The 23,841-nt window shown below is 42.1% G+C and overlaps 1 protein-coding gene across 2 annotated transcripts in view; it reads left to right on the top strand.

The window, feature by feature from the left end:
• The first annotated feature begins 616 nt into the window (after positions 1-616).
• CFAP99 (cilia and flagella associated protein 99) overlaps positions 617-23,841 on the top strand; it is a 106,439-nt gene continuing 83,214 nt past the window's right edge. The window contains exons 1-2 of one of the 2 annotated variants that reach the window (XM_075194223.1): positions 617-778; positions 17,473-17,599. In XM_075194223.1, coding sequence (XP_075050324.1) covers positions 17,489-17,599 — 111 coding nt within the window. In that variant the 5' untranslated portion in view covers positions 617-778; positions 17,473-17,488. The remainder of the gene's footprint in view (positions 779-17,472; positions 17,600-23,841) is intronic. The other variant, XM_075194237.1, reaches the window with a different exon arrangement.

Consider the following 23,841-nt stretch of genomic DNA (forward strand, 5'->3'; position numbering starts at 1 on the left):
GGTATACAAAAAAAAATGTAAAAACCACCCACGTGACAAGCCCAATCACTGGAGAACAGGGAACAAAAGTCACTAATGAAAAATAAAACACGAAAATAACTTATGTACTATGTCATTAATCACAATATGGGGGTACATGTATCAAGCTGAGAGTTTTCCGGCGGGTTTGAAAAACCAATCAAATTCTAGCTATCATTTATTTAGTACATTCTACAAAATGATAGCTAGAATCTGATTGGTTGCTATAGGCAACATCTCCACTTTTCAAACCCTCCGGCAAACTCTCAGCTTGATACATTTACCCCATGATCTCTTTACATTTGTTCGAGTGCATCCACATAACTATAAATATGAGAGCTGGGTATACTAACTAAATTACTTTATTCCACCTTCAAACTAGACTTTTATACAGTACTGTACCCAATATGGGTTATGTTTCAAGGTTAAGAAGTCTGAACTACATTCAAATAAAAGTCAGCCCTTAATCACAATAACAGAACCCTAACATTGTCACGTGTTCTAATGCACCAATCATCCGCCTCTACAAATTTCTGGTTGTCAGGGCGACAATCAAACATAGGCAGGAGAACCTGCCCGCATTGCACTCTGGGGAAAGTAGTTTTTCCTCTATTTAGTCCTCTTGTTACGAATGAAAGTTCGTCTCAGTTTAGGACTACAACTCCCACAGGCCACTGCGCGGCTCTGGAAACGACTGCTAAAGTGTCCAGGTTCCAAATAATAACGACTGCAGCGATCATTACCAAAGAAAAACCACACGGTATGGTGCTGGACAGCTCTATAATGTGCTTTGGTCTTGTATGATTTTATATGCATATTGATATTGTTTTTGTTTTCTCTGAAATATGGGTGTGGGTATGTTTTTATTTGAGGAATAATAACAAGTGTTCAGGCATTAATTCTGTTTTACATGATAGTAACATCTAGTTTTTATTTCAATTATATAATCATTTTACAATAACTATTAAAAGTATGCATTTTGCAGATATATTTTGCAAGGAAATGATCAATAACCACTTTTTGATGCTATGTCAGAGATTCAAGAATTTGCTTTAAATCCATTTCATATACTATATCTGCATGTCATCTTTTATAGTGCCACCTTTATTATAATGCATTCATGCAACCTCTTATGTGTCCTATTAGTGCTTTTCTAGGAACCCACAAACTATTGTTCCAATAAATCCCTTCTTCTCTAGGTTTATGTTTAAAGAATAGTATGCTGAAAGAAATAGCCAGGACCTTAGTGCCCATCTACTAAGGTTCTCTGTTGTGGTATATAAAATACTGTTTGTATTAAAAACATATTTGCATCTGGACAGTCACAAATAATGGGGGTTAGACTTCTCACTAACCTTAAAGTGCACCTGTCAGCTAATCACAGTGCAGACAGCCGTTCCGTGGGCTGATCCTTGTGTTCACAAAAATGCAGCCTAACAAATGAAGAATGGTAACTAGTGACATCACATACCTCATCATCATCTTTTATTTATATAGCGCCACTTATACCGCGGCGCTGTGCAGAGAACTCATTCACATCAGTCCCTGCCCCATTGGAGCTTACAGTCTAAATAGCCTAACATACACACACACATACAGACAGACTGACTAGGGTCAATTTTGATAGCAGCCAATTAACCTACCAGTATGTTTTTGGAGTGTGGGAGGAAACCGAAGCACCTGGAGGAAACCGATGCAAACACGGGGAGAACATACAAACTCCTCACAGATAAGGTCATGGTCAGGAATTGAACTCATGACCTCAGCGCTGTGAGGCAGAAGTGATTTGATATACTGAATACTGGTTTAGCCTACGCAATGGCTGTCTCCACTGTGTGTAGGTTATGTGTCTTCATTAAGCATATTTAGTGGCTTTATAGTGGATGCTACCACTCATAGGTCGTCTCAGAGGAAGTGTGGAATTGGGGTATAAGATTCAGTACAATAGGGATCATTCACTAACCACACGCGCTGCACATTTAGTTTTGCACGTTTGTCAGTTAAGCACATAACACAGTGCACACCTGCACTCCCCTTTTGGGAACTGGCCCCATAAAACTGGGATGTACCTACTGTTGCAGGAATACATGAAAATGTAGATGGTGACAGTGTAAAAAAAAGTCACTGCAAAGTCCGGACTAATTCTACTTTACGTCCACCCTCTTCATTCATCTCAACCTCTTTTATTTTCTCTCCAAAAATACTGCTCAGTTACTCTTCATTTATGTCTTACATTTATCATAAATTTAAAAGGACAACCAGGATTGTGTTTATCTCGTGTCACTTTTGTGTGTTTGAATGTTTTTATTACATGGGTAATTGTGCGTATATAAACCCTTTCATTAGGAGATGCAAACATTTGTTGTACCCGCGAGAGCGCAAATGTCTTATAAAAAAAAATTCCGTCAGCGTCACCTATTTCATTTGCCGCCATAAATAAATAAATATATGTAAGCATCGTTACAGCCATGTACGGCTCAATGGGACTAATGTGCGTACATTTATAAAAATATTTGATAGGCTGATCTGGAATTCTTGGTGTCAAAAGCCCAGGTAGGAATCACGCTTACGTTCCCAGGTTTTGATCCTAGAAATTAACCAATAACCACTTCATGGTGTAGTATAATAATAAATTTAATGAAATAAATGTTACAAAGTCATGTAATGAAATTCATTCACAAAGAAGCTTATCTGAGTGTAATCACTTTTTGTGTAGGTCCATTAATCTTCTAAAGTGCCCTTGGGCATTTACTTTGAATAACGTGCTGTGTCCATCAAGCAGATCTTTGGTCACCTTGTGAGTCCTTCTGTCCCAGACTGTCCTCAATATCAACCAGCTATTGCTTATTATACTCTCGTTTACTTAATGGAGAGATTACCAGTATAGAGTGATCTTCATATAGTAGTAATAATTTATTAGTATACATCTGTATTTACAATAATGTTAACAGGCCAACCATGCCGGGTCTACACTGATGAAACAGTGGTATTGTTACACTGCGTCAATCATTTTATGGCGCTATCTGCCTCCGACTGCACTGCAACATCTCCCATATAGATGCTCTTTGCCTCCTGCAGCTCCTGTCTGCTAGAGCTATGGTTGGACTTTATGTGAACCTGGCTTGCAGTACCCCTCTACCACCAGAGGTGCACATACCACCGCACTAGCAGGAGTTACCTAATTTCCCAATCAGCACCCACACCTGTTCACTGCCTCTAGCAGTAATCTGTTGCAGATCATTGTTGTCTTGCCTGCTGTTGCTGATTCCCCAGATTATCCTGCTCCAGTCTGACAGCCTGTTATTGACCCCTGCTTGTTCCTTGGCTTTGCTGCTTATCTTCTGACCAAGACCCAGGCTCCATTCTTCACTACACTCCAGCTTGTTCTCTGGAACCTTTGTTGCTCTCCTGGCTTTTGACCTTCCTCTATCCTGACATCCACGGATTGATCCATTGTCTCTTGCCTCCTGGCAAGACCTTGAGTCCTGTCTACTGTGATTCATCTCGTGCCTTGGGCCTCCTGAGTCTACCAGGTATCCTGCCACCCTGGTACATCCTGTGTCTTCAGTCTTCTCTGATTCTCCAGCCTGTGAGCTAGGTCTGCTATCTGGCTACTCAGTACTGCCTCTACGAACTGTTTTACCAATTGTGACTTCCTGAGCTATTCAGCTATATTGCTAGTCCTGCTGTTGTATCTGCTGCCTTGAACTGTGTAGCCATTATCATTTACTGCACCATTCTCCGCCTGTGAATCTCTGCCTAAAAAAAACATTTTAACCTTATATTATCAATCTCTATGAAGTTCATGCTAGGAATCCTTTTCATAGGTATAACACAAGTGATATTAGTATTAATATAATGTTGAATTTACCATTTAATGTAATTTATAACTAATTTGAGAAATAATACAGATTAAACTTATTACGGTAATTTAATATATTTCTATCTATTACATGAAAGTCTTCCTGGCTGCAATATGCAGCATCTGTAGCCTACTATGGCTTTATTTACCAACTATCTTACGGAATGCTTGCATTTGTTGCAAAATGGTTCTCAAATTGCTTCTCTGGACCAGCTATAAAGTTAAAAAATTCATGGTGCTCTACGGCTGTGCTGCAGGTCTATTGCTATGCTCTATAGCCCAGTGATGGCTAACAGATGGCCCTAGTGCCCCAGCTCCTTCCTGTTTTGATGTCAGATTTATTTCCTATAGCTGGTAATAATGGTTTATCCTACATTATAAAGCTGGCTGATAGGTTATTTCAGATAGACGTCTTGTTCATTAAATTTTAACATTTTTTATTTTTTAAGGGTGATGTGCGTCCTTTTTGAAGGTTAGAGGGTCGTCCCATGGACCCCTGAAATGTATCAGGTTGTTTATTATTGACCTAGGCTGTCTTCAACAGGTCGTACTACATTGCAGTACACTGTGCATACAGTCTGGAACAGTAAAGCTAGGTACAGACTACAGGTTTTCAGCCGATTATCGTGGCAATCACATAGTAAACGTCTGTTAGGTCTGATATTGCATTAGTGTGTACGCTCCCACAATCATGTTTTATGGCACCAAAGCTCATCGTATCGTTTCATTCGATTTTATAACTGCACTAAAAATCTATATGAACAATGTGCCAATTCTGAAGCGTGTATGCACTCAGGACCAGCAGTGTAGGCAGATCTCCGAAGAGTTTACAGAGTCACAATCTTTTCAGCAGATGGTTATGACAGATGAAGAGCACAGATCTGAAGGTAAATCCTGTAAAATCGTGTGTACACATGAATCGGCATGCTGATTGGGACTTTCAGGCGTTGGTAAAATCGTTATAGATACCGCATTGCAGTGGCGTACGCAGGGGGGGTTTCTGGGTCTCCAAAAACCCCTCCCCTCCGCTAACTAAGTGCCCCACATAGCGGCACTATACTATACAGCAGCTGCGGCGCTGTCAAAGAAGCATCAGCACCGCCGCGGACGCTTCTTTGACAGCGCCGCGGCTGCTGTATAATACAGTGCTGCCGAAACCGAGCTGCCCCACCTTACAATCCTGCATGCGCCCCTGGCATTGGGAGAAATTTTCTGTAGTGTGTACCTAGCTTAAGTCTGAGCAGCAATTTGCAAAGGCACCAGACCCTTTTATAAGCTTGTGAAAGACAATTGCTTAATCCAAAAGGACCGAGCAATTGTCTCAGTGATCAATGGGTGTGTTAGCTGATAGCTAGCAGGGGGAAAAAAGAAATAACCAGTACTATCAGATCTATTCAGTTGTATGAATGGTTTATTTATTAGTCATACAATCATCATCATCATCATCAACATTTATTTATATAGCGCCAGCAAATTCCGTAGCGCTTTACAATTGGGACAATACAGTGCTTTCTTCACTAGTCCCATACGTGCTCCTAGCCAACAAAACCACAGAATGAAATGATCATTGTTGTCCCAGCTCCATTCATAGACTATAAATTCTGTAAAATGTGAAATTTTGAATACAGTTCGGAATGTCTGTCCCGGTGCTTCTGCCCACTTCCTCTTTCCTAAACACACCCCTTTAATGTCATCTGCACCTGCCACAGGTACACAAAGTAGTGAAGGGACACTTATTGGCATGACATATTTCCCAAATGTCCTGAAATCTGGGCAAAAGACCTGAAATCAGGAGTGTCCCACCTAGATCGGTTGGGAGGCATGCTATGGATTACAGAGCACACTGCAGTGTTATTAAATTAATCACGTGTCCTGACTGCCCTCAAAAGAACCAGTGGTCATGAGATTGCAGCCTAACAATTTTCTAACAACCAATGATAGCTCAGGGGCGTGAGGAGCCATCCAAATTGTAGACTGAGCCTGTGTTCATGATACTAAGCAGAGGGAATGCTGATAGCTGATTTTTGGCATTTAACAGCATCATAGCTTTGGATTGGGTTATACAGTCTCACCATTAAATCCATGTAAAAGTCTCACTAAGGGGCATATTTAACAATTAAGGATAGTGCACTATCGTGAAATTCAGGTCCCTCTGTGTGTCCCGCATATTTAAGAAGGGTGCATCGCAGCAGATATCGTGGATATCTGCTGCTTTGCATTCCTTTTCTTTTTTGGGAGCAGTCACCATTCTACAGTATGGTGAGTGCTCCCAACCGCAATTTAAGAAGTTACGAAAAAAAGTTTTTTTCCGGTAACTTGTCATAATGTACACCAACTGAAGCTGGCATACATTATCATAAATGAAAGATTTCAGTGCTGTCAGCTCTGCTCCGAAGAGCAGAGCTGGACAGCGCATGTGTGGAGGGATCACATGATCCCTCCCTGTCACTCACCGCTCACTCTCTTCGAACTGCACATGCGCAATTCCAGTGTGAAGAAAAATGAAGAGGACCAGGAGGAGATCCAGAGACATCGCGTTCCGAAGAGGCGGGGTAAGTGTGATTTTTATTTTTTTTAATCACAGAAACTGCAATTTATCGGAACTGCTGTTCCTGTGTTGCGTTTTTCATAAATTTGAGAAATAGTTAAATCCTTATCAATGCGATGAGGATTGAAAACTTTTTTTCACTTTATGATAAGATTGATAAATGTGCCCCTAAGAGTCAAAAATAATATAAGCAACATTTGTAAAACCAGCGCAGAAGGAAAAACAAGTGTAAAACGTGCATAATGTGTATTTATAAAACTGTGTAATATTTGTAATCATGTTTGCATGTTCTCCCCACTCAGTGATCCTTTCCTTGAAGCGATACCAGTGATGTAACAAGTGTATGTGTGTCTTAAACAGAGCTTTCCTGCACTTTATATATAATGTAACTTGTGCTTGCAAGTTTTTCAGCAGTAAATTGTTAGACACAAGAAGAAATAAAGTCTTGTTTTCCTTATTAAAAATACTGCCAGGGCCCACGTAGGCTTAGGGCCCGCCAGTATAGCCCCTGGTAATTTTACTGACAGTACAAGCATGGATGCATGATATGAAGAGCTATCTGTAGGATTAGAAGCTCTGCAGACAATATCCTGGCTGCTAACAGATTAGATCAGAGACAGACCGCGTGTGGGCTCTATGTGGGAAGACTGCAAGAGAGGAGAGATCAGATGTCACGTTGGTTGTCTAGTGCAGTAGAACCACACAAAACCAAACATGAGGAAAATAGAATATTTTTGCTAATAAGATAAAATAAGCTAACTCAGGGGATATAAAGCACATACATTTTCTCAGTAATAAGTAAGTAATCACAGAAACAAAAAGATTTACCATTTTATTATTATAGTACCCCAATATTAATGGATGGATTTGTAGGTTATATCAGACTGAAGCAAGACATATTCCGTGACCATTTTGACATATCATTTTTGTATATTTTCCTGGTCATAATAATTGATATACAGGGTGGTCCATAACTGTGGAAACACCCTTTTAAAAAGGAAATGTCAATCCAGTATCTACACATATGATCTGGGTGTGGTGAGAAACTTTTTAGGGTATGTGGCCAGTATGGTGGCCATCTTGAAGTCGGCCATCTTGGATGCAACTCTAAATTTTAAAAATGTGTAAAAGAATGTTTCCAGACTTGTGGACCACCCCGTATTTGATATGACGGTGATTGGAACAGTGTCCCATACATGCCTACTCTCCCAGACATTCCGAGGTGACCCCCAAATTTTCAAGCCTGTCTCCTGGATCCAACCCATTTCCTAGTTTTGCTGCTGGAGTGGGGCCAAAGTGACGCTATTTGCGACACCACGCCAAGCCTGCACTTACTTCTTGAACTTTAAAATTGGCAAGTAAGGTCTGTCTTTATATAATATTTCTTATGAGGCTGTTACCTGTACCTGTGTGACATTTATATGCAGGGTTGTAATTTGTGACACCGACATTGTGACACTATAGATTACATTACGCTGTGATATTGCAGTCATTATCGGGTAGTTACCCTGTTACTACAGAGCGTGTCACCCCAAAATAGCTGCTATTCCAGATAATGGTTGAAATAAAAAGGATTGTTTTTGAGCATGGAGGAAGTTGGCTGCTATCAGCTTGTGAATATGATCATTTCCCAACCAAACTAATGGGTTGGGTATGAAATGTCGACAATGAACATGTGGACATTCAGAATGTTGACACCATGGGGTAAATGTATCAAGGTCCGATTTTGCCAGCGTGTTAAAATCGCAGCAAATCTCGATTTTAGTTCCAAACTCATCAAATGTATCAAGCTGCGATTTGTACCCTGAACTTCAAAATCGCTGGTCATCTCTGGCGATTTGCAGCGATTTCAAACACTCCCGTGTTTGGTAAACACCCCCGTGTTTGGTAAACTCTCCTGTGTTGTAGCTAGTGGGGAAATCGCCTAATACTATAAATAAACCTAAGGCAATGAACTACGTACATTGCGTAGCGGAGTTCCTACTAGCTAGGAGCTCCGATGTGCAATGAGCTTAGTTCATTGCGGTTGATCTATTTATAATATTAGGTGAATTCCCCACTAGCGTGGGAAAATCGGCTAATACTGTAAATAGGCATAGCGCATGAGCTACGCTCATTGCGTAGCGGAGCTCCTAGCTAGCTAGGAGCTGTTTTCGGCGGCTCCTCCCTTTTTTATTTTTCTGCAATCAAGCAAGAAGAATCGTGGGATGTACAAATATGGGCCCCTTCTGGGTGAAGAACTGAAGACTTCTATCAACAATGTTCCGCCCCCCCCTGGGTGAAGAATTGAACAGATTACAAGCCAGGACATTTGGAAGTATAAATAACTTTGGGACTGGGGCAAGCCGGACTTTGGATACAAATTTATTTTGGACTTGGTTTACAGCCATTTTTGGATTGAAAGCTGCTGACAAAAGGTGAAAACTTCATTGGTGAGTATCAGGGAATTTTTTATTTTTAATAAAAATATGTGGTATCAATGAGGGTGTTTACTGTATTTATTGTGGGTTTATTATTTTTATTAAATGTTAGTGGTTGTAATGAGGGAGTGGTGGTTTATTTAACATTTTGATTTGTGGAACTACAGGTCCCAGCCAGCCATGGATGTCAGGGCATGTTGGCACTTGTGGTTCTCCAAGTGCCAACATGCCCTGGCTGCCGTGGGTATGCTGGTGCTTGTAGTTATACAAGCAGCAGCATGCCCACACTATTTTGGGCAACCTGGCTGGCTGGGACTTGTAGTTCCACAAAACAAAATAGCGTCCATTTGTTTTTTTTTAACCATTTATCGCCGTTATTACCCTACACCCACCGCCCAGGGGTGTAGGAAGAGCCCTAGCACTGGGCTGGGTGTCTCCAGGGGGGAGCCCGCTTGTTTTTTCGGCGGACCCCACTCCCTAATGAATCCAGCCCAGCGCTGAACAGCCTGGGGTTGGTTAGTCATTATGGCAGGGGGACCCCTGCTGCGTGTCCCACTGCTATAGTGCCTCCAACCCCGGCTGGTTTGTCTAGTGCTGGTTAAGTGAAAATCGGGGGGACCCCACGCAATTTTTTTCCCCGATTTTCACGGAACCAGCAGTAGTCAGGCAGCACTAGGGTTAAGCATGAATAGAGAGGGGACCCCACACTTTTTTTTTTGACAGGCAGTGTAACAGTGATGCGTTTATACAACACGCTGCTAGTAAGCAGCGTGTTGTATCTGGCGTGTTTGCAAGCAAACTCCTGAGTTTGCTTAATCGCAGCTTCATACATTGGAGACTTGTATAGCTGCAGTGGCAAACAGTCGGGAGTTTGATCTCTGGCGATTTTGGAAATAGCGATTTTGACAGAAGCACAACTCTGGCAATTTTGCATGAAATCTCAGCTTCATACATCTGCGAGTTTCAACTCTCCCGAGAAAATCGCTGATTTTGCAAAATCACACCTTGATACATTTACCCCCATATATTTATTGTCAACATTTCGACTACATCCCAAAGTAACACATAATAGTAAATAGAGCCAAGGGAATAGTTTTCAGTATGTCAGAAGAACCCTACGGTCATGGTCTCAGCAAGTAACGCCCCTGAAAATGTGCTTCCTACAACCCATTCATTTCAATAATCTGTGCAAAATTAAATATCACTTCTACACTGCTCCTCAAAATTAGGATACGTCGTACTTAGTTTAACACTCCTTTCCCTAGCACTCTGAAAGGGGTGGTGAAATGCTGTCTTTTTTCACTTCAGTGCCTCCACCCGAGTCTTTTACACAATAAAGGTGGGTCTGTAACTAGATCCACCAGGTGTTGACTCAGGAAGGCCCTTGTACTCGACCACACTAACCCACTGTGCTTACAAACGATCAATTGGGTGTTTATTTTTGTGGAAGTAAATGGGTAAGTCAGATTTAAATAGGGGGAGATTCTGGACTTGGTAAGTGGGACAAAGGGGAAGATAAAAATGAAGGGCAATAGTACAGTGAACAGTAATAACAAAAACAAGATGAACACTTCACATGCATTCACTAGTGCCAGAGCGCTCCAACAGCTCACACACAGTGTGAAAAATATAAAGTAACAATGGTTTAATGCAGTAATCACAATCCTGGCAATATTAAATAATTTGAAAGATTAGCTAGTCAATGTTGGTGCGCTTGTAGAAATGTTGGTAACCTGGGCTACTTAACTTGGGTATCTTTAGGTGTAACCTGCATTAGATCTCTGATACATGAAATGTCTCTATATCTCTGACGGGTAAGAGAGGTCTGACTTGTGAAATTAAAGGTATAGGGCTTGAGTCATCAAGGAAAGTAAGGCAAAAACAGGAGTAAATGTTCTCTGGGACAAACCATGTTACAATGCAAATTAGTTTATTATTTTGCACATGTTAAATACTGGCTTTTTTTATGTAGCAGACAAATACTTAATAGCTTTATTTTTACACTGACATTTAAAATTGATCTAGGACATGCACTGTCACAACTATCCATCTGTCCCCACATTTTAAATTTGTCTCCCCTTCCAATGCAACATGGTTTTGCCCGGGTGCAAAATGACTCCTATTTTATGCTTTGCTCTCCTTAGTGACTCAGACCCATAGTGTTATTTAATTAATAATGGCGTCACAGTGTTTGGTGTATTATTACTTATTTATCTCCCTCTGGATGAAGCTAAAGGTCTCAGAAAATTGGGTCTGGACTAACTGCAAGCCTGATCTTGCTAGCTGTCCCTCTCTAACATGCAATTTGGCAAATAGCGTGAGTCACCCTCTTCGCACATAGGCTCGCTTTGCTGTGTAATCTCCAGCAGGCTGTTTGATAGCCGATTTGCTGCATGGATCTGGCTACAAGACTTTCTTCTGAGACGCTACACCGAGCATCTCCTTTGATAGCTCTGATGTTTCTCTGTTTGTTTATGCACTCTGTCTTTCCAGCAAACTCTCCTCCCAGCACCTCTCTACTTCCCCTGCTGCTGCCAAACACCTTTCTTGCTCACAGCACCTCTCACTGCCTTTTTTTCTTCTCCCAGTTCTGATTCACTGCAGGGTTTGACCTTTGTTTCCCTGGCAACATGGTGTCCTGGCTTCCTAACACAAGACAGCATTGCTATATTAGCAGAGAAGGTCCTCGTTCTGTCCAGCTCCTCCTATTAGCCAGTGCAAACTTCTGCTCTTCTGTAAACGTCATCTTGCTTCTCAAACTCATGTTCTGCAACATAATTCTTGACAACCTAAGCAAATTGAGGAGCACAGCACCACCAAAGGGGATTTTACACTGTTTGGCATTTTGTGCTTTGTAATGAAACCCGCTACGTCCAGTGACATTTTAAAGGGCCTCCAAAGACTCCTGTACCTCCGCTATATTGCCTTCTCTAACACCAACAGCAAAGCACAGCAGGGAGCTGACTGTACAAGAGAAAAGCAAAAGCTGAATGACTGCATTAGGGCCCATCCATGCACTGGTCCTGGCTATTCTGTTATTGCTGTACATACTGTCACATATCTGCTATCAACCTGTCACCGGTCTGCGGTCAATGCCAGACATCCTGACTCCACAAAGACAATTGTGCAATAATATTTCCATTTGGATTGATACTTCTGTGTTTTCATGTAGTGTTGTAATGTTGATATAATATTTGGATGTACTATAATAAGGGCCTGATTAATAGTCTAAATATAAGTTGTTTGTGGTTGTGCTAAATATGGCTCAAAAGCTGCTGCTTTTCCCATTCACATCTCACTCAGAAACTGCACAGAAAAAGGGACAATTTCTTGCACTCAATGAGATACATCCTCAGTAGTATTAACAAAAGTGTTTTTTATGTGTGTAGCTTCCTGCTTGTCTGGTGGGTGATGTAGGATTAGTTCAGACTGCCCTAGGCTAATACTCTCCATACCAGGCGAATACATGGTAGGTAAAACAAACTCATTCTTAATTTAAAATCCAGCTTCTTTCACCTTCCCACCAATATTTCAATCCATATTTTTTTAAATGCAGCTTCATTTGGCTTTTTAAAATTATCACAACAATCTTTGTCATCCATGTATAGCAGAATGAGCGCTACCGAGGGTGAAGATGTGAAGGTGGAGGGGTGTGAAAGTCAAATAATTGGATGAAGTAAACTAAATGAATATTGTTTTATGGTGCGATTGTGATTAGTACGCCACATGTTATGACACAATGGCACGGATTAATTACACACATTTACATTCACACTTACACTTGTAAATAATACACATATATTAAGGTTCCAATCCACATTTACTTATTAGTAAAATGTATTAGAGGTTATTTATACATAGATAAAACTATAGTTGTGGTATTTATGGTTCAGATCATCTAAAACAGTGTTTCTCAACTCCAGTCCTCAGGACCCACTAACAGTGCACGATTGCCAGGTGACCAGTGAAATAATTATACCACCTGCTACACTGTGTCAGTCAGTAATGAATACACCTGTGCTCCAGCAAGGAGATATGGAAAACATGTACTGCTAGGGGGTCCTGAGGACTGGAGTTGAGAAACACTGATCTAAAAGGTAAAGAGTTTGGTCTAATTTTAAAGCTTATTTCACCAGCATTAACCCAGTTTCGACAGAGTAGCGATCGCATCTAGCAGTAGCAAGTTATGAGCAATATGAGATTAATACTCAAAAGTACTTTGTGGGTCAGTTTGAAGTGGTTATTCAGTGGGAAGACATGTAGAATGCAGTTGAGGGAAGTTGCCCCCACCCTTTGTTGAAGATCAAATGAACTGACCTATGACCAGCAGACAACTGGAACATCGTTAACCCTGGACCAATGAAGACCTCTCTGAGTGTTATCTGTGTACATAGGGACATAATCAGTGTTTTTTTTTGCAAACTGCATATAAGCTAGTCCTGAGCCATTGTTCTCTACCTTCCTGACAACAGACAACGTGACTGTATCTGAACCTGGGCCCAGGGGAAGCACATACGTAATGTTTTCGGGTTTTTATACATTCCCGTTTTATTGTTATACCTTTTAAGCGTCATAATGGCTTGCTGTAAATTCTGCTATATTTTGCAATTAAATATCTTTGTTCGTTGGAACCACAATAATCACATTGGTCAATGTTTATTGGTGTCAGGCGCCGCCCTGCTTCTACCTCTAGACGGGCGCCTGCCTCTTTGCAGAATCGGCGTCCCACTGCGTAGGTATGCTTTTGCCGTTCCATTCGCATGCGAAAGCTGAGCTTGGCAACTGTTGCATAGCAACGTGACGCTGTTCCTGTTTGCCATCAGTACGCATGCGCAAGGCATCACTGTCCGTCGCCCTGCGACTAGCCGGCGATTGGTTTCGGTTTTCCCACCGATTGATGCACCTATCAGGGATCTCTCTCCTCTATTTAAGGAACTCACTGAGGCCATTTGCTTGCCAGAGTATTTGGTCTTTAGCCTTGCTCCAGCGTTTGTTCCTGTGATATTGCTTAATGGATTCTGACCCCGGCTTGTTCCTGACTTCTCTTTTGGTTCCTGATTCTGGCTTAGATTGATTATTGGCACTGACCCGGCTTCCTGACCATTCTCCTGCCTCTGATTTGGCTATATTCGTCTCTCTGGTTCTGACCCGGCTTGCTGACTACTCTTCCATCCTGCATCCTGCAGTGCCGTCACCGCTGCCTCCATTGTTACCTCGCCAGCTAACTGATACTGAGGGCCGCGACCTCCACGTTCCTTGAAGCAAAATCCATACCTCCTTGTGGGGGTCCCTGGTGAAAACCAGGGGCATGTTAGACTCCGCGCCTCAGTACTCAGTGGTGCCAACTGCTGGCAGGTATCACCAACTCCACCTCTGTGATTGTGACAAATGGTAGCGATAAAATGAACATAACAGGGGACTGTCATGCCTGCACCTGTCGCCATCTTTGTCTCTCCTAAAGGATTTTCCTCAAACGCCCGTCCAAGGATGACTCATTGTCTTTACCATGAGAATACATCAATTATAACCTTTCTATATTTTTTCTTTCATGTTGTCTTTTTTACTTTGGAGAACAACTATTCTTATATTTATTCATTTCAGTTTGTATCTCTCCCTGTCACAATTTTGCACCCCAAAAAATTTTGCATTCCCCAAAAGCCTTGCGACCTAGGCTGCAGCCTAGTCAGCCTATTGGATAATCATGCCCTGCTCTCATCTAGCACCTACCTGTCACCTTGGTCTGCCACCAGGTCATAGCTCAATTTCTTCCTCAGTGGGTCCTCCTGGGTAAAAAGGCAAAGAGGAGCCCCTGCACATGCAGGTGTGATAACAAAACAACAATATAAATAGAATGGGCACTAGACAACCTATGTAATAAACAATTCTCATCTAAGCTGCAGCTGTCACTAACAGGGTGTGCAACCTGCAACAACTAAAATAGGAGATAAGCATAGATAAAAAATTATATCTGTATTTATTAAAACAATAAAATTATTAAACATTTATTGCATATACTATTGGAGTCAAGTCCATATATATATATATATATATATATATATATATATATATCCACTATATAAATGCCTAGTGGCGTGTGTGGAAAAAAAACAAAAACAAGCTGCAGCGCCACCTGCTGGGCAGAGTTATACACTGACCTATATAGTTATGGAAGGAGAAGTGACAGTTGGGAGTGGTTGGTGGTTGCCGGGGGTGACAGTGGGGAGTTTTTAACACCTTAAGTAGCTTGATGAAGGATGTGGCGATGAAGATGAAGGATGAGGTGATGGAGAAAAATGATGAGGTGGTGACATGTGGACAAAACCACGTTATAAAAGGGTGCTTGCGTCGGGAAGTAACGCTCTTCCCCTGAGGAGGCCTGGGCTAGGCCCAAATGCATGACAAGAACCTTTTTAACACCTTAAGTAGCTTGATTTGACTAGAATGCATGAGTATCATGCACGGGTTAACTTGTGTATATATATATTTATCAATACAGTATGTGAACTATAAAGGTCTTAAACTGTATAAATCACAGTCTTGATATCCAAATGTTATATATTATAGTCCTATAAATCAAATGGCACCATCCTGAGAAAAAAATCATGTATATTCTCCACAAATATGGGACAATGGATGTATCAGACTTCTTCTAGGCTGGAATACCAATCTAATCACAGCTGTGTGTAAATAAACCCTCCATCAGTTGGGAACATACCACAGCATACACATATGAATTTGCAGATAGCATAAATGATTCTTATCCACTTCTTCAGCCAACAAATGCCAGGAGAGAAACCAATCCTACGATCGATCCAGTGGTGTATATTATTGACCTCCTGGTAGGAATAAAAAAATTAACTCCAGGATTATGAAACTGCAAAACTACACCAAGTATGCCGCCAAATTGACTGACGTGTTTCTCAGCTGTCAAAAGCTGTTTCATCAGAGACTTTCTATGAGACTATGATATATAACAAGAATTTGGATATCAAGACTGTGATGTATACAGTCTTTGGGAACTTTATAGTCCAAATGTTGATGAACTTTAAGATATATATGGACTTGACTCCACGAGTATATGCATTAAACGTTTTATAATTTTATTAATATGTTTTAATAAATACAGATATCATTTTTTATCTATGCTTAGCGCGCTCCTGTTTCGCTTGATAACAAAACAGTTAGTAGCAGACGCAACCAGTTTAGCAGTGTATAAATAAGTTGCAGTAATAATTGGTGGTGGACCGACACTGCAGGGGATGCGGCCGATATGGGACCCAGAGTGAGGGTGAATCCATCCTCCCGATGCTTTCATTTGGGCGGGGGTCAGCACATGCACAGTGAAGCTACATTTTGGGGCTTCTATGTGCATTCGTCAGTCCTGGTCAATATTAATCCTATTACACGTCTGGGTACAGGAGCTGGCACTCTCGCATGATGGGTCTGAGAGGACTATCTCTTGCCTCTGCTTCTGGTATTATTATGGTCAAATTAGCTTCTCTCTCACCTTGGACATCAATACACTCCTTCTCTGTCTCTGGCCGTACTTGGTAAATAACACAGCCTCTCGTCTAACAATGGATTCCGGGGCCATTCGCTCGGAGCTCAGACACGGTCACATAGCAGCTGGTTATAGGTGGAGCTCCAACACTGAAACTCTTATAGAACTCCAGAGTCACTTTCAACACTGGGTTCCACCATCCAATCCAATGCAACAATTCCCCCAGGGTTTCTCACTTGCTCACATGTCACAGGGGTATCTCTAGGACCTAAGAGGTTAGATGTGAAATATAGTTATTCCACAGCACAAGCTTTACATGCAGCAATGCAGACGACACAGATCTGTTATCTTCATCATATAATATAAAAGTTACAATTCTAGATCTCTTTCTGTGGAACTACTTTTCTGTGTCTTTAGAAATAACATATGATGATTGGTAATTATAGGAGCTTGGGGCATTTCACAAGGCCAAGAAAACAATTAAATCTTCATGGATTCAATGCGGTCATTTACATGAACGTTGTTATTTGGTCGTCACTGGTATATAAAGCTATTTTGTGTGAATAAATGAATAAAATCAGAGCGGTAGAGCAGTATCACAGCTCACATGGGGCCATCTCCACACTCCGTTCTTACAGGTCTTGGGCCATTACTCACTGAGCGGCTCCGTGCACTGATCATTCTACCGCCTCATTAACTACCATCCAGTATTTGCAAGCAATAATATACAAAATACATCAAAACTGGAAATTGAATCAGTGACCGTGACTGTCATCATAGGTTAAAATGGTAATATTTACTGTAGGAAAGGATGGATGTTGTTTAATTACACTGCTGAGAACAATATATTAAGTGCTGTCTTGATATCCACTTAAAGTGGCTCTTTCATCCAAGTGAGTTCTGTTGGCTAAAGGAAATACAAATTCTGCATTTTTTACTCTACTAGACATAGTATGTAAAAAAATAATATTAACCACCCTTAATGTCTCTGCCAAAACGCCACAGCACCTGGCCTTAATGATTAAAAGCTTGTCACATATGTGCAGATCTAATTACACTGACCAGTAACACTTACCCGTAAGAGTTGGGTTTATCTTTTAACATCAATTTTGTCTATTTACAGGAAGCCGCCAGTGAAGATGACTAAATACAAGAAATGCATCAACCTGGTATCCTATCTTGTTAGCAAGTATAATCCAGAAAACCAAAGTCTTGAGCACTTCGTTGAAGAATCCTCAGAAGACTTCGAGGTAAGACTCATCTCTTCTACTTAATAGAAGGGCAGCACGGAGGCTTAGTGGTTAGCACCTCTGCCTCTCAGCTCTGGGGTCTGTGTAGAGTTTGTATGTTCTCCCCATGTTTGTGTGGGTTTCCTCCGGGTGCTCCGGTTTCCTCCCACAACTAAATGTGTCACCCTTTATCAGTAACGGGCAACAGACGGCCCTCCGAGCCTTCACCTGCTTCCCCCAGCTCCTTCCTGATTTGTCGTCAGATTTGTTTGTTATAGTTTGTAACACTTATATAAAATGACTGCTGGTACTTTATTACAGTTAGGTGTCTCTTTCTTTGATTAATTGTATTGTTTTAACTTAGTACAGAGATTAAGTTTATTGTGTCTCCCTTTTGAAGGTTGGAGGGCTGTAAAATATTGTTGTTGAAGTGTATCAGGATGCCCAAGTCTGCCCATTAGACCCATTACAACCCCATTACTGCCCTACATACTGTTCCCGCTTTGACCATTCACACATTATGTCAAACAGTGGCTCCACCTGTTATACTCAGAAATGATTCCATATCACAGACAATTTAAAAAATAAGTGGACCCTTGTTAAAGTTTATTGTTGTTGTGTTTTCGAAATATGGCACATGCGTCTGCGCAGAAGATGGCAATCACTCCGGTACAGTGCCAGAGCCTGTGCTATATCCTGCGCAGGTGCCATATTTCTGGAGCTTTCTTGGGAGACTGTAAGGGGACTAAGACCGGTCAGTGAGTACCCCTTATCTCCTCCGAAGAGACCAGTTTGATTTGGTTTCAGCTGTCAAATTCACGGTTCAGTGTCCAAGTTATAAATTTGAGTTTGCAGCTCACATTGAAATCAAAAGACGTTAAAACGAGAGATGCTCAGGAGTACTTTGCACTTTTTCGGATGTGAAAACAATGCAAAACGTCATTGTTACGTCGTCGAATCTCACGATTTTTGGATTCCTTTTTAATATCCAACATAACGGTGGGTGGAAGGTTAGGCGGGTCCAAGGACAATTCCATCTTCCCAAGGACAATTCCATCTTGCACCATTTTTCTTTTCTGCTACTGCTATGTGTCAATGTGTCCTAGATGTGCTAGGAACTGCCGTGTGTTTGTGTCATTGCTCTGTCGCTTACCATCCAGCCAGGTCACTGCAGTCTTTGTCCGAAAGTGTATGAAAATAATATTGTGATCAAGTTGGTCAAAATTGACTGCAAATTACTTAGTGTTATTGAGGTTAATAATATTGTAGGGGGAAAAAAGGAGCAACATGATGTGATTTTAGCATATTTTAGGAATTTTTCTAAGAAATCCAAAACCAAAAACACACGAGGGTGGTTTTGCCAAAACCAAAACACGGGGCTAATCCAGATCCAAAGCCAAAACCAGTTCACGGGGGTCAGTAAGCATCTCTAGTTAAAACACACAATAAAATGTTATCTATTATCAATTCCACTGGAATGTGTATTTTGAAAGCAGAGGTATATGAAATGTAAAGCTATAAATCTATAAGACAACATTCAACGGTCCAGTGATTAATAAATGACTCCCTCCCACCTGGGAGGGTTAGAGCTTGTGATCTATAATACATGTTTCCTTTAATATGTGCAATAACATGCAGAAATCTTGCCCTGTTCTATGTGAAACGGTCAAGTGTGTTGTTCAATAAGGAGACACTCTGAACATTTATAACATGAATATACACTGAGACAGGAGGTGAGAGAGCTTAACATGAGGGCCAGTTCTAGATGAAGTTGAGCCCAGCATGAAGGTTTCTTCAGTCTTCTCCCCAGGCCAGCCCCCAAATCCCCAGAGATGTGCTGCCAGGGGCTGGCTGGCAATGTTTAGCCCATGGAGGATAATCCAACCATGTAGCATATTGTGTGCCAGCGCCACAGGGTGAATAACCAAGCTGTGGAGGGGTATGTCTAGCACTAGACCGTCTTCCAACCCCCTCCCTCTCAATTTGTGCACCTGAAAAAATGCTCTGCGATCGCCCACAAAACATGCAGCATCTGCACCTGTTAAATTTGACTTTAATAGTTCTTCCTTTAAAACATAAAGTTATTAGTGGAGGTAACATGAGAAGCATTGCCCACATTTACTTTTCAACATTCTGTTCCGGCCAGCTCCCTATCAGGAGCTAAGCTAAATACTGCAGCCCTGGAGACCCTGAGCCTGATTCATTAAGGAAAGTTAAGCAAATGCAAGTAAGGCAAAACCATGTTGCATTGGAGGGGGAGTTAAAGTTAAAATGTGATGGCAGATTTATAGTCGGGGTAGGACATGTTCTAGAACAACTTTAAATTTCAGTGTACAAATAAGCTATCAAGTATTTGTGTGCTACATGAAAAAACAGCCAGTATTTTCCTTATGTGCAAAATAATACACTAATTTGCACCCCTTGCATTACAACTTACTCAAAACTTACTCCTTTTTTTTATTAACTTTCCTTAATGAATCAGGCCCCCTGTCATTTTTCTTTTTTTTTTTTTATTGTTTTTTACAAAACAACATATGAAATACATACCAAGCATTATATAAATTATTGACAAGGTGTTTCAACAAAAAGGAAAGTGTCACCCCCTTTCATTTTCATAGGCAAAATTCATGCAGGTCATGCAAATGCACATGACAAAACAAAATATGTTTGCACCGCAGGCCTGCAATTTTGAGCATTCAGAAATTATTCTTACAACCTGTTAGTAGCAAACTGTCACTGGATGATGCTATATGGGTGTTCCTTCCTTCACATATATGGGTTCATGTTTATGCTCAGGTTGATAATACTAGTTGTGGTGTTGAAGGAGAAGGAAGTGAAAGGGAAATTTCATATTGCTAGTCAGAGGGTATTCAATGCAGAAATACAGTTTTCTCCATTGAATAAGCATTGTTTGTTGCACAGCTCTCCCTTCAATAACAGAGCAGCATGAATCAGAACATACCTGTCCTGACAGCTAAGACCAAGCCCCAAAATTGGGACAATCCTACCAGAATCTGAAGAGTTGTCAGAGTTCGATGGCCAGCTTGGCCATTTCCTGGAATGTTGAGGTCCTTTTTGATAAAGAGTAGAGACTAATCACCTACTGGAAAGTAAGACAAGTGAACAGTCTATGCCTTCCTCCCCCCAACCAGTCTGTGCTTGAATGAATAGCATTCACGTTTAATATATGATCCTACTTTCCCCCAACCTGCCTGTGCACCAAATTAATAGCATTCTCAGTTGATAAGTAGGCCTATTTTGCAACCACAAATACAAAAGTGGAAGCTACTCAAATCAATTTATAGGCCATAACAGGTGCTGAAAGGGTGGGGTTATCCTGCAAGGAACATACACACAACATTTTTTCCCCCAGCACACTGCTATAGCCAGCAACAGATCTGCCATTTCTACTGTAGATAAAAATGCAAAAGTCTTTGTTGCACACATTTGCAAATGTATGTTTAAGCCATCCTGCCACGCCAAGGCGCTTTTGCATATAGGATGGTCCTACTCTAAACAATGAGAGTCCCTATATTTGGGCCATACATATGTGTTTTTAAATTGAGAGCTAACTTACCAAAGAGGTACCCCAGAAGCCTCCAAATAGCAATCCAATGTCAGCACTCCCCCTCAGCTACTGACACCAACATGCCTCTCAGACAAATACAAAAGTGGAAGCTGCTCAAATCAATTTATAGGCCATAACAGGTGCTGAAAGGGTGGGGTTATCCTGCAAGGAACATACACACAACATTTTTTCCCCCAGCACACTGCTATAGCCAGCAACAGATCTGCCATTTCTACTGTAGATAAAAATGCAAAAGTCTTTGTTGCACACATTTGCAAATGTATGTGTCACTCACCGGACCGTGAGTGCCTCTTCCCGGACATTTAGGAACCGTGGCCGTCCACCATCCTGAGGGTCTGCGCATGCGCAGCCCTTTTCTATACTTCAGTGTATACCCCTTTAACTTAATTGGCAGATCAGGCAACCTCCCTATATTAAGCACCTGTGGTCACTACCACGTTGCCTGATCTTGGAGTCTCATTCCTCATGAGTCTCTGAAGGTGTTCCTGTATTACTTGTGTATTCAGTGCTGCTGATTCCTGTGGTTTCCAAACCACTTCTACTACTGTGGTTCCATACCACTTCTACCATCAACTTTATCATCATGACTGTTTGCTGATTCCTATCCGCTGCCTCCGTGCACTACAGTCTTCTACACCACTTCAACGTTATTTTATATCAATGTGACTGTTTGCTCATTGCTATCCGCTGCCTCCGTGCACTCCAGCTTTTACCTCACTCACCTGCTTCTCATCAAGTCTGTTTGCTGATTTCTATCCGCTGCCTCTGTGCACTACAGTCTCCTGCTTGCAACTCGCCTGTGTTCAACATCGTGACTGCCAGCTGACTACTATCCGCTGCCTCTGTGCACTACAGTCTCCTGCTTGCAACTCGCCTGTGTTCAACATCGTGACTGCCAGCTGACTACTATCCGCTGCCTCTGTGCACTACAGTCTCCTGCTTGCAACTCGCCTGTGTTCAACATCGTGACTGCCAGCTGACTACTATCCGCTGCCTCTGTGCACTACAGTCTCCTGCTTGCAACTCGCCTGTGTTCAACATCGTGACTGCCAGCTTATTACTATCCGCTGCCTCCGTGCACTACACTCTCATCTCATCTTTGCTGTGACTTCCTCGAGACTGCCGCTTTTCATTACCATCTGCTACACTTCGTGATCTACAGCTCCGGCCCTGCGCTGCACTCCGGTTTCCCATCGCTGTTGGTTCCTGTGGTTGCTACTGGTTACCTCCGTGTGCCGCTGAGTCCTGCCGCTGTGGTCAGCGCTATCGTCCATCTCCTGCTGATCCACTCTCCACGCCTTCACGTGTTCCACTGGCCTCTACCCTCCTGTCAGCATTGGATTTGTATCTCTTCTACTACCCTCTGCTGGATCATCTCCATTCTCCTGGGTTTCCTATGAGTCCAGTTCCACGTGTTGCTGACTCCTGTGGATTCGTGTCCCTGTCGGTCTACTCACCTGTGCGCTGCACCTGCTAGACCGCTGCTTCTCCTATCCAGGGACTTCCTATCCAGTCGGTCTCCAGCCGCTCAGGTACCGCTGCAATCCCATCTGACTGCTACTGCTGAACCACGGTATGCATACTTCTCATTGACTGTGCTGTGTATTGCATATCTTGCTGGACTGTGTTTGGTTCTCTCTGGAGTCTGCTATCCGCTGAGTCTATTGCCATCATTGACTGTGTTATCATTGTGCTGGACTACTTCAAGAGACTTTCTAGATTGCAGACCTGATCAGTCATTTACATATATATATACCTATATTGTGCATATTACTGTGGATCGTGTATAAGGTGCCTGTGTATATCCTGTGTTGCAGTCTTCCCCCGTGCACCTCCTCACATATATATGCAGTGGTACAACTTGCTGATGTCAGACCACTGATCCCTGTTTCCGGTATCACCTGTTCCATTATCCTCTCACATAGCAGTGGTACAACTTGCTACCGCAGACCACTGACTACCTGGATACCTCCACTTGGATTCCATTCCTTCACTCAGACAGCGGTACAACTTGCTACCCGCAGACCGCTGACTCTCATCACCTCCTTGTTTCTGTTGGACATTCCTCCTCACTATAGCAGTGGTACAACTTGCTATCGCAGACCACTGACTACCTTCACGTGTCCTTGTCCATACAGTTCCTTGTGTATCATTACCTCATTATTACCAGTGTTGCTAGTCATAGACTTTCCTGAGCATCTCATCGGCCATCATTTCATGTTCCGTGATCACCCAGCTACCAGAGTACCCTATTACCATCTACATTGCTCTGGTAAGCCTACCATCTGGTGATCCCTGGGTAAAGACTCCTAGTGCCCGTGACAGTAAGATCAGGCCATGACAGACCCAGATGTGGAACCTACCGCCAAAGAGATGCTGCAACATCTGGTTAGCCGTGTGGAGCAACAGGATGCCCGCCAACAGCTGTTACTTCAGTGTTATCAGTCATTAACCTCCCAAGGAACATCTGGACAGACTGTGACAGCTACTACTGAAGCTCCTGTGCTTTCCTCCGTTTCCCCATTGCCATCCCAGGTGTCTATAGCTTCCACGCTTCACCTGCCTACTCCGTCAAAGTACGATGGAGACCCCAAAACTTGTAGGGGTTTCCTTAACCAATGTTCAGTCCATTTTGAGCTCCAACCTCAAAATTTTTCTACCCATCGTTCCAGAG

Source organism: Mixophyes fleayi, chromosome 1, assembly GCF_038048845.1.
Source record: "Mixophyes fleayi isolate aMixFle1 chromosome 1, aMixFle1.hap1, whole genome shotgun sequence".
Classification (NCBI taxonomy): Eukaryota; Metazoa; Chordata; class Amphibia; order Anura; family Limnodynastidae; genus Mixophyes; species Mixophyes fleayi.